At 39.9% G+C, this 12350-nt stretch overlaps 1 protein-coding gene across 6 annotated transcripts in view; it reads left to right on the top strand.

The window, feature by feature from the left end:
* PIAS2 (protein inhibitor of activated STAT 2) overlaps positions 1-12350 on the top strand; it is a 55319-nt gene that overhangs the window by 25627 nt on the left and 17342 nt on the right. For all 6 annotated transcript variants that reach the window (XM_048850480.2, XM_048850483.2, XM_048850479.2 and 3 more), the window contains 8 exons: positions 1115-1165; positions 1289-1379; positions 2497-2631; positions 7620-7725; positions 8381-8454; positions 9622-9782; positions 10534-10667; positions 11375-11546. In XM_048850480.2, the coding sequence (XP_048706437.1) occupies positions 1115-1165; positions 1289-1379; positions 2497-2631; positions 7620-7725; positions 8381-8454; positions 9622-9782; positions 10534-10667; positions 11375-11546 (924 nt within the window). The remainder of the gene's footprint in view (positions 1-1114; positions 1166-1288; positions 1380-2496; positions 2632-7619; positions 7726-8380; positions 8455-9621; positions 9783-10533; positions 10668-11374; positions 11547-12350) is intronic.

Here is a 12350-nt window from a genome sequence, read left to right as displayed (position 1 = left end):
TAAGTATTAGTCTAACCGTTAACCCACCCTAACCATTAACCCCATGTGTGCGGGTCTCGACCAGGTTCTGGCAAGAGGTGATTATGGCAACCAGGAAAGGGTAGGCATCACGAGGGTCAGTGGGAGCCCACCCCTGTCTTAAAGGGGCTGCGTTGATATTAACGCTCTAGCCCAACAGGGTTTTTGTCCCAGGGGCTTTGCAGGGATGGGGGAGGGTGGGCATGGCCAGCCAGGCAGGGTGTGCGTGTTTGGCCAGGGAGGTGGGCAGGGGCTGCGGGCCCTGTCGGGGGGGGGGGGGGGGTAAAGTCATCCCCTGGCTTCTCCCTGTGCCACTGGAAGGGGTTTGGCTGCAGAGGCAGTCTGCACACTGGTAAGGAAAGCTGCTGCTGGGGTGGCATGGAGTGTGTGCGGACGCCGCATCGGGACAAACTAGGTACCTGTGGCCCCTATCCCTTTTCCTGGGTACTGAGGATGTGAGGGAGGTCCTGAGCCCCCTCAACTACTCTAGGCTCTCTTGGCTAGGCCTGTTGTCACCCCTGGTATGAGCTCAGCTGCCCTTCCCATCTGTCTGGGGCAAGGCAGGGAGGGGAGATACGCCATCCTCGGAACAAAGGTGCTGCCTGAAATGGAGAGAGTCCTGCACATGAGGCCCGAATCTCTGTTTAAACTATTAAATCTGTTATCTTTTAAAACGATATTTACATCACTAGTTGCTGGGGTGGGATGCTGCTTCTACCCTCTATCCTTGTTTGTCAGTGGAGTGCGGTAGGGAGGACCTCCTTTGGGCTGGTTTTCCCGCCTCAGGTGGCATCGGATTTTTTTTCTCCCCTCTCTCTTCACGACTTCCTTGGAGTCCCAAGACCTTGCACAGACCTAGTTTATCCTTTTAATTAATACAAATAGATTGTTTTGGTTACAAGTGCTTTGTTCTTGTACTACATGGGTAGTGTAGTAATGAGAAACTTCAGAGTCTTGAAAGTAACTAGAGATGTTGGAGCAGGTCTGTCCTTTTTTAAAATGTGATAAATTGGGGTGTGAGATTTTGTTTCCCCTCCAATCCCTGCCCCTCTCTTTCTCTCAATGGACTTTCTTTTTTTTCTTTTTCCCTCAACAGGGACTTCTTGCCAGGGGGCAGGAGGGACTACACAGTCCAAGTTCAGCTAAGGTGATACAAGGTTTTTCTTACATTAAGTTTGTACTTGATTATTTTAATTCAAATATATTTTAACACATATAAATAGTTTTGAGTGTAACTCACTTAAAAATGAAATTTCTCTTTTGGAAATAGGTTATGCTTAGCAGAGACTAGCTGCCCTCAAGAAGATAACTATCCCAATAGTTTGTGCATTAAAGTAAATGGGAAGTTATTTCCATTGCCGGTAAGTTGTTGAAATTCTATTCAATATGTAGCTTTTGCTGATAGATTTGTGTCCTTAAAGTCTAAAGTGGGGGAAAAAAAGGGCCTGACTTTTTTCAAAAATATGCTCACAAATTTATGCCTAATTTGCCTGTACAGTTACTGATCTATACATCGGGCATTTTTAGGCACTGATGATCACTAAGATACCAATGCTAATATTTATCATTTTACATGTTAAAAGTACTATGTAGATATTAATTAATTTTGGTCCATTTGTGACAAAGATAAATTGCAGCATAAAGATTCATCTTAAAAATTCTGACTGTGGCTGTGAGGGAAGCCTCTCTACTTAGCATCTGCAAAATCTTATCAGGTTTGCTTTGGTTGTATGCAGTCTGTTTTTAATCTGAGTGTGCTTTCTTTTTTTTTGTGCTCAGTAGATGGCTTGAATTCCTGGAGTTGTGAGGAAATTTTGTAGAAGATATCTCACTCCAAAATTTGAGCCATTTATAGCTGTTGGTATATAGCAATATTCATGGTGAGGATGAAGGACAGACAAATACTAGGCCAATAGACAAATACAAACATTGACAAAAAGTGGTGGAGCCAAACCATGTTAGCAACTGTGGGAAACTTTTTTTGCAAAATCTCCCAAGCACAAAGAAGGCTAATGTGAGACTCATTTCTACGGGCAGGTGGTTTCATAACAGTTAACATTTGGGCAAGGTCGTGACTTGTATGCACAGGAACTCTGAAGCTTGAGGGTAGATGAAAATGGAGGAGAACATTACCCATTTACAGATAATCTTTGTACAGCTCTGTAAAGCTGTACAGAACTTTTCTATATTGATAACAGTTTCGGGACAGAGCATGTAACTTGATGCATACCCAATCACTAGACTGAAGTAAAGATCTCTTTGCTAGTGATTAAAAGAGACTTATTGGGGTGGGAGAGAAGGGTAGGTATGTAACTGATTTGTGATGGCAAAATACAAAATGAGTGCCAAAAAATAACTCTGTATAAAAACTTCTGATTTCCAAAAACCTTGTAATGGTGTCTCTTTGGTAGATTTCAGAGTACAGTCAGAGGAGTTCCTAAAATTTTAGAGAGACATTTCTTTTCTTCCTTATTGCAGGGATATGCTCCACCACCAAAAAATGGAATTGAGCAGAAGCGACCCGGCCGCCCGTTGAATATTACATCTCTAGTTAGATTATCATCAGCAGTGCCAAATCAGATCTCCATTTCTTGGGCATCTGAAATTGGAAAGGTAAACTATGTTCTTTGAAGTATGAGAGTAACCTCACTCAGTATTACTCCTTCCTGATCGTTGCTGACCAGAGATGTGCTAACATATGTTGCCTGTACTCCTTCACTATAAAGATTTCCACTCTCTTCCCATCCAGTAGCTTGCTAGGAAGAAAACATTTATCTTAGAAGCTTTAATAAAAAGTTAAATAGTTTACAGGAATGTAGGGCTTGCAGAAAAGTTCCATAGAGCGTGCATGATTAATGACTATAGGAGAAAATCTGGTGCCATTGAAGTCAATGGCAAAACTCCAATGAGTTCAGCAGTGCCAGCATTTCACCTGAAACTTATTAAAGTAAAACAATAATGTAAAAGGATTTAGAATTCCTTCAGAGAACAGTTTTTTTATTCTTCACTGTTTGTAGTGAGATGAATAATAAAAATGACTAGTAAAGAAAGGAACTTGCCATTTCCTAACTTGATATAGTTTGTGACAAAGAAAATGCTCTGTAGCATGAGTCTTCTATGAGGCAGTTGGCCATTAAGATCAGTGAGAGAAATCAGTGGGCACAGGAGCAGACATTTTGAAAATGACCAGACATGCCTTGTCTCCAGCCACCCTCATACAGACATGCGTTTGAGTTTCCTATTTTCTACCCAAATGCTGTTCATTTTTCAGTAATGTTTTCATGAAACCAATTTTAATTTCACAATTTAGTAAATAAAAGAAGTTACTTGAACATAGCTAAGTCTCCAGTTTTTCTCTCACACTAAGTTCAGTGGCACTGCTCATGATAAAACTGAGCATGTGCATAATTATCTGTGGTTATAATGAGTAGCATATCATCCTCTGTTGCAAATGGAGCCTGGTCCCTCAAGGGGCTGAGTGACTTCAGGGTGGGTGGAGAGGAAGAGACTCAAAGTAATTCTCTCCCTAGTCTCCATTTTTCTAAGGGAGCTGTGGTATACCTTTTAATTTATATAAGCTTTAATTGTTTCTAGTGGAAAAGAGTATTTTGAACTCCAAGTGGCAGGGAGGCCAGCGCGCGCCCGCCCCCCCCCCCCCCCCCCCCCCCCCCCCAAAAAAAAAGCAGCTCTAGAAAATCTCACTTTCTTGTGAAAATACAAAGGCCGCTGTCAAGTAATTTAGGATTTAAGATTTTTTTTTTCAAAAGAGACATATATTAATAGAACTGTTTTCATGATCCTTTTTAAAAATTCACATGAAAACTGTTTGTTAGAATTGAAACTTATCTTCAGTGTGTGTGCAGTTCAGATATTAAAGCATTCTACCCATGCATGGAAACCAGAAAGATAAACTGATCAGTTTATTTTCACTGCCTGTGATGAAAGTGGAGTGCAATAAGTAAGCCACATAAATTGTGTAAAGTAAAATGAGACTAGGAACTGCTGAAAGATGAGGCTTTTTTAAAAAACAAAACACTGCAAGTGGAAAAAGAGGGAGTCAGCCATACAAAGTTATAGACTCATGTAAATTTTCATGGAGAAGACAAATAAGCAAAAAGAACAGACTGAGTTTGAGCTACGCTACCAAAAAAAGTGTGCTTACGGTGGGTTTGTTAACCTATATTAGCTAATGTAAGTTAAAGTAGCAATGAAGACATGACAACTCTGACTTGATCTTGGGTTAGTAGCTCAAGTTCAGCCCCAGGCTCCCATATGGGCTTTAGCTTTAAGTTGCTACCTCGAGTTAAAAGCAGAGTTGCCATGTCTTCATTGCTTATTTTAACCCGAGTTAATACATTTATTTGTAGTGTAGACATACTTTCAAGAGGCTAAAGGGAACAAGGGTGTTTTAGAAAAAAATGTATTATAGGAAAAATTAGTTCTAAAAGGAATTTGGTTTTAATAAAGGAGGGAAATCAATGATGGCTGAAAAGGTTGATACTGAATTTGTTTTTTAAAATGTCTTTGACAAGAAAGCTAAAGGAAAGAGTTCGGACAACTAGGAGGTGAGGAAGACCATATTAAAATGGCTATTGATAAAGAGCAGGTAAGGGATACTTGAAAAATTTCAAGATCTATAATTTAGTTGGTGTGGAAGATAGTCGCCCTGTGATTATTAAGTGAAGTTAGCAAGGAACTTGCTGTATGACTGACACTTCAGTTCTAAAGTTGGGAAAACTGATGAGATGCCAGAAACATGTAGTATCTTTACTCAAAAAAGGAACAAGGTTTGATCTTGACAACTACATTCTCTAAAATAAATATTAGAGAGGAAGACAACCTGTAATGATTCCCTCATATTATTCAGCATTTATGTGAAGCCAGTGGGAAAGCTGGTTAGACAACTTAGGTCTAGTGACATTATAGCCCATCTCATTTCAAATATACTACAACTGATGCTAAACGCATCAAGCCATCTGCATACCAACATGGATTGCTGCAGATACATCAATGCGGTATTCTCTGTGCACTGGTTCCCAAGGCTCCTTTTGTGCAAAGTGTGAAGTACTCTGACACTGAAGCCTGTGGGATTACTTATAAGATGTAATCTAAGCACACGGTGAAGTCCTTTGCTAGATCCAAGTCAGAGTGCTTAACATCTTGCAGGATTGAGCCCTGAATTCAGTAGTCTGGTTCAAGGTCTCTGTCATGAAATTAGAAACCTTTCATGGTATTGATCCCAGCTTCTGAGAAATCCCCTCTCCCTCAGTGATCATAAACCTCCCACAATAGCTACATTCACCAGTGATAAATCTGTTAACTGATAGTGGAAGCCTTGTGAATGCAGAACTTTCACAGGAGCTGGATCTACACTGTGGAAATTGTGCCTGCAAGAGACAAGTATGATCACAGACAGCTTTAGAACTCATTCAAAAACTCTCTCTCCCCCTTCCCCCCGGCTTCCCTCAGTCCCCTCACATGCATGTAGACAACTTTTGTGCACCCAGACATGACTATTCCTTCAACAGGTTTCAAAGGAAGAAATGTTTTTGTTTCTATTTTTAAATACTTAGGAGTGTTTCTGTATTTAAATAGGAGGCACTCTGATACTACAGTGATGGGAGCCATAAGACCACAGCTAAAAGAAAAGAAAACTGGCTGTGAAGAACTGTAAACAAAGGGTTATAAGCAGCACATTTTGTTGGAGGGGAAGTGTCTTTTGGGGGTACTGTAGTGTCTTAACCTTCATCAGTGAGCTGAAAGAAGTGACAAGTGAGTTAATGAAATGAGCAGATGGTATGAATTAGGGAGCAGTGGTAAACACCAGTGAGGACCGAAAATTGCAAACTGAGATCTGATTTAGAAAATATAAGCAAGGAAAAATAGACCAAAACAGGTCAATAATGGAGAAACCTCAAAAGTAGTAATAGTACAAGAATACACCAGACTAGGCTTGATTTTGCTATGACACAGTAGTAAATAGACCAATACCTTCACATATGTGGCGCAAAGTTATATCATAGCCCAGGAAGGTAATGGGTGTGACCACACCTGAAATAGTGTGCTCTGTTCTGAGTTTGACCAAAAAGTTGGTGACAAATTGAAGGGAGTTCAGAGGAGAGCATCTAAAGTTATTTGAGGCGAAGAGTGCTAAATTTGCAGGAAGAGTGAGTTAAATATTGTTTCATTCATTTGAGTGATAGTTATGTGTGGGATATGCCTTCTAACATTGCCAGGATATAAATAACAAGAACAGGTGGAGGTATTGTTTGACATCGTAAAAGGAAGTATAACTGGGAGTACAGGGTTGCAGGTAAGAAGGGGAAAACTTAGGGTAAATCGGGGAAAATTTTCTGCTGGTGAGATCTGTAGTACTGAGGAATAGTCTTTCAAGTGAAGTATCAGAGTTCAGTTCTTCTAATACAATTTAGACAATACAAGATATTAATAACTACTACAGAGAACTATTGCACACTGGAGGTAGGATAGAAGAAATTAAATAATCTATCTCTACATCATTACTTTTTCCCTGAAGCAAACTCCCGTCTTGAGCTCTGATCCACTCTGCTACTGGTATTGGAGATGTCTAGACATTTTACTCTCCTGCAGTTGTTCATTTGGGAGCCTGCTAAAGAGATGTGGGAGAAAGTAATAGTGTTAGAATTAGTCTGAAATCTGCACTAATGATTATGTGGGCAGGCATGTGCTTTTGTATAAACAGTTTTATATTCTGTTTTGGGTCACCTTTTGAGATACCTACCATAAAACTGACAAACACATGACTTGACATTTGGCCAAGTTCTCTGTTGGTGTAAGAGGGTGGAACTTTGTGAAGAGGTGCACTGTCTTGAACCAATTGTGAATTTATCCCACTGATTGCAATAGCTTCAAACTTTGGTCAGCAAATTAATAAATGGCTTTACTTAGGAAGAAATTCCATTTCTGCACCATCATTAATCTATAGAAATATTTCAAAAAGGTGTGACCAACGGAGAACTGATTTACATTTAATTCTACTAGCATATTTAAATCTTACTGTATTGTGAGGTATGTCTGTTACTGCATGAAATAAAACTGGTTGTTTTTGTATTTTTTTTGTTTTTGATTTAAAAGGCAGGGAAACAAAAATGATTAGGGGACTGGAACACATGAGTTATGAGGAGAGGCTGAGGAAACTGGGGATGTTTAGTCTACAGAAGAGAAGAATGAGGGGGGATTTGATAACTGCTTTCAACTACCTTAAAGGGGGTTCCAAAGAAGATGGTTCTAGACTGTTCTCAATGGTAGCAGATGACAGAACAAGGAGTAATGGTCTCAAGTTGCAGTGGGGGAGATTTAGTTTGGATATTAGGAAAAACTTTTTCACTAGGAGGGTGGTGAAACACTGGAATGCGTTACCTAGGGAGGTGGTAGAATCTCCTTCCTTAGAAGTTTTTAAGGTCAGGCTTGACAAAGCCCTGGCTGGGATGATTTAATTGGGGATCAGTCCTGCTTTGAGCAGGGGGTTGGACTAGATGACCTCCTGAGGTCCCTTCCAACCGTGATATTCTATGATTCTATGAAACTTTTCCATCCTTAATCATATTTTTCTTCCTTTGTAGAATTACTCCATGTCTGTATATCTTGTTCGGCAGCTCACTTCAGCCATGCTTTTGCAGAGGTTAAAAATGAAAGGTATCAGAAACCCAGACCATTCCAGAGCACTAAGTAAGTTGGTTGAATTTTTCTAATTTTTTTTTTTTTTTTTTTTAGAGAGATCTAGAATTGGTGAAAGGTACCAGATTTACAGAAGTCTTCTATCCCCAGTAGAGAGAGAGCTTGCACTGCTTTTGCTCATTCCAGACCATGTGGGAACACCTACTCAATGCCTGGATACTCTCCTTATATTGCTAAGAGCACCTCTGCAGTGGTGGGCTGTAAAATATAGCACTTGTGTTGGCATCAATATCCATTAATCTCTCCACATGCATGAGGTGCCGTTCACCTTCCTGTGACGTGTAAAGACTTTTTTGGAGGCCCCCTTCAAAGGTTGTACTTGATTCAGCCTATTTATAGGTTAGGGCCTGCTCTTGCAAACAATACTGTGTCTAGTGCTAACTGCTGTGGGTCATCGGTGGGATTACTCTTGATGGCAGTAAGTACTCTGCCTGCCAGTGTTTGCAGGTTTGGACCTTAAGCTAGGAAATCAATGCAAATTTGATACTTGCTGCAAGCAGATTTCCCAGCTTCTCAATATAGATGGCTTTACATGAAAATTAAACCGTATATTAATGAGTATCTACTCAAACACCTGAGTGGTAAGAGTGGCATTTTTAAAAATGGTTATGTAATATAATTTAAATTGTGTTTTTCATTGTACTAGTTAAAGAAAAGCTTACTGCCGATCCTGATAGTGAAATTGCCACAACCAGTTTGCGGGTATCTCTGATGTGTCCTGTAAGTAAAGTTGTGAAGTATAATATGCAATTAAATTTTGGGGGGAATCATTCTTTATTTTTGTTCATCTTAAATTCAAAGTTGGATTATTGTAAAAAGTACCCACAACTCAGAACTTTGTAAAATAGCTTTTACTGTAAGAGGGATTTCTATAATATAGTAAGTGGTATGTTGTTTTTTAAATACAAACAGTAGTCAACAAGTGAGAGCATTAAAGTGCTGTGAGAGCATCCAGTGCAACATACTTGATCATGTGTACCTCTCAAGACCTTTTAAACAGGAGAAGACGTATTATCATCTCTCCCCACCCTTACCCCCCTTTTTTTTTAAGAGGGTGAAACTGAGGCATTAAAATTGACATGACTCATCTAGAGTTTCTCAGCAGATAAATGGCAGAGCTGAGCATAGAAATTAGATCTCCTGACTCAAATGTTCTACCTACTATACCACACTACCACCTTTTTATAAGAATAAGCCAACTCTTGACCACTTTGTCACTGAATGTTACCCAAGCATAAGACCTACAAATAACTTTGGGATTCTCTTTCAGCCTATTTAAATTGAAATCATGCAGGAAATAATGCTTCAAGTCTGTAGTACTGTAATCTTTTTAACAAGAACACGATGCCTGGGAGTCAGAACTCTTTTTAAGTTTTATTCTCGGCTCAGTCATGATTTGTTTGTGTGACTGTGACCAGCTGAGTGATCTGCTTTGTTCAGTTTACCCATATAAAGTGGGTATAATACCAATTCAGAAGTCAGACTTCACTAATCAGTGTTCATAAAGCACTTTGAGATCCTGGGATAAAAGGTACAAAATATTATGACTACTTCAAACATTTTACCATAACAAAATTTTAGCAATAGAACACGGACATAGGGCCAGCACAATCTGCTATTAAAAATGTCTGTGCTGGGCCTTGACATTTAGAAACATTGGTTTTGCCTCTGTGAATGACACAATCCTGTATTCTTTCTGCACATGCAACTCCTGTTGATTCTGATAGGATTTATGGGCATACCAGGACCTTGGGACTGGGCACTTATTTACCAACAGGAAACCATTCTTATCCCGTGATTGGTTTATTTCATTGTTATCTCTGAAAATGTATTTCAGTTCCCTCTTGTCTGTCATGCTGATACTTGTTTCTATTGCATCTCTTGCAGCTGGGAAAAATGAGACTGACAATCCCATGCCGTGCTGTTACCTGCACACATCTGCAATGTTTTGATGCTGCTCTTTACCTACAAATGAATGAAAAGAAACCCACCTGGATTTGTCCTGTCTGTGACAAAAAGGCAGCTTATGAGAGTTTAATATTAGATGGGTAAGAGATTGAGTTTGTCACTTAGCTTTTTTACAGTAGTTCTGTATCTTAGAATGTGAATATAGCAAGTACAAACCTATGCTATGCTGTCAACATTGAGATTTTCAGTTTCTGGCTATCTTATTTCAGTGTTACTTTATTTCCTTGAATATTCAGAGATGTCAATGCCAGAAGGGACCATTTATGATCATCTAAGCTCACCTTTTACATAACACCAGACCACAGAGCCTCCTCCATAATTCCTGCATCAAGCCTATAACTTCTGTTTGAGCTATAGCAGATCTCTTAGAAACACATGAGTCTTGACTTAGACATCAAGTGATGGAGAATCCACCATATCACTAGGTTTTTACATAGGCAGGCTGTACTTCTGAAATCTTTGCATAGAATTGGACTGTAAAATATTCTGTAACTGCTTCAATCAATGTCAAGCATTTATTCCAAGGCTATAATTTTATCTTTAATCCCTATTACTCCCCTGAAAAGGTTCATAAATACCAGTAACGCTCCCCAGGTGGAGTGGGTGTAGGCTGTGGTATTCTGAACAGAGTTGAAATCTATAGAGAAGGACAGCTGTAGTGGTGTGATTGTAGAGTAATGTTGTAATACCCCAGGTAGATGAAATTTTTTTTTCTCTCCGTAGCTTCCTTGATGTAATTCACACTCCATCATAGCTGGCTTTTAACTTCATTACTTCTGATTTAGCTCAGGACTGCAAACAAAACCAAAGCAACTCAACTTTATTTTCCAGGCTCTTTATGGAAATCCTCAATGAATGTTCCGATGTGGATGAGATTAAATTTCAAGAGGATGGTTCTTGGTGTCCTATGAGGCCTAAGAAGGAAGCCCTGAAAGTGTCCAGTCCTCAGTGTACCAAAATAGAAAGTATGTATATTTGGGTACTGAATATCAAACGGATAAAAATATCCAAACATTATAGACTCTCGGATGTAATGAGGATAACCCTTTTAGCTACCAGCAAAGACTATGGGAGCTTAGTATCCTGGCCCTTCACCCATTTAGAGTTTAAAAGAACATCCCTTTCTCTCTCAGAATATTCTTTCATGTTGATTCTTTTGGGAAATGGACCGTTCATTATCCCTGGGAGAGGCCCAAGAAGCAGTTTGTTCCCCTCGGTTTAACACAGAGATGCACTGGATGATCCAGGTCTTTCTGGGACTGGTCTTCACTATGGCACTAAATCAGCACCACTGCGATTGATTCAGTGGCGTCAATTTAGCGGGTCTGCTGAAGACACAATAAGTCAATGGGAGAGCGCTCTCCTAGCGACATAGCATGGTGTAGACACTGCAGGAATTGATGTAAGGTACGTCACTTGGGGGTGGTCTTTTTACACCCCTGAGCGACGTAACGTACGTCGACTTAGGCGGTAGTGTAGACAAGCCTTTGGAGCACCCAATCTTTGGTGTAGGGAGTAGAAATCCCAAGGTTGCTTCTGAATTCCGATTTCATATATAGAGGCCAGAAGGGCAATGTTTCAGGTCAGTAGGGTAGAATTTGAGAAGCTATTCGTACCACAAATGGAAATGGCTTATGTTAACATCGCTTAAACAATCATGCTTTTTCTTTAGGTTCCAGTGTTGTCAGCAAACCATGTTCTGTGACAGTGGCCAATGACTTAAACAAGAAGAAAGTAGATGTTATCGACTTGACAATAGAAAGCTCTTCTGATGAAGAGGAAGATCCTCCTGCCAAAAGGAAATGCCTATTTATGTCTGAAACACAAGGAAGCCCAACCAAAGGGTTTGTTAATTTTAAAGTTAGTTGTTATTCTGTAATGTCTCAGATAAGCTAACATGTGGATGGACTTGTAAATATCTCTTCTGGATGCAGTTCCAAATTTCCACATCAGAACTTTTGTTAGCCTTCTGCAAGAAGTAGCCTGTATTAATATATGGTATCTTCGTACAGGTGATTATTTTATATAGTTTTACATCACCCAGAGATTTGCCCTCACTTGCTGTGTATGCAGTAATGTACTCTCTTGGTGTGATAGCTGTGGCAGTGGGGGTTCCCTGTGCAAAATGCTAATGCGTTCCTGCTAAACTAGCTTTCATTTAAGGGTTGAAAATACCACAAATAGTAAAGGGCCTGCCTCCTGAATATCTGTAGTGCTGTTTCATTGATATGCTTAAGTCCAGCATGTCAGCCTTGGAAGGGAAACCCTATACTGTGTTGAATCAACTCCTAGATTTTCCTTCCAAAGTCTGCATGCAGCTGAATTTCTTAAACCTGATAATCAGCCAGAAGAGAGACAGGGAACACTGTGTGTGAGAGAGAAAAGTTAAGTGGGATAGAAGAAGCAGCAATGGGAGTTAAGGACCAAAAAAACAACAGCCACCCCAGAAGATTGGCGAAGATGGCAAAAAGCCATCCTGCTAAAAACAAGAAGGCCATATTCACTCCTGGTTACAATTCTGTTGCTTTAGTAGAGTTACAAGGGGGATGGATTTTGTTCAGTGGCTCTTGTCAGGCACAGTCAGAAGTGCTGCTTCCTAAAAGTTCTCTTATCTCCTCATCTCCACGTTTTTCCCAGGTAGACACAGG

The sequence above is a fragment of the Caretta caretta genome, chromosome 5 (genome assembly GCF_965140235.1).
Source record: "Caretta caretta isolate rCarCar2 chromosome 5, rCarCar1.hap1, whole genome shotgun sequence".
NCBI lineage: Eukaryota > Metazoa > Chordata > Testudines > Cheloniidae > Caretta > Caretta caretta.
This window is presented reverse-complemented; position numbering and strand designations above follow the sequence as displayed.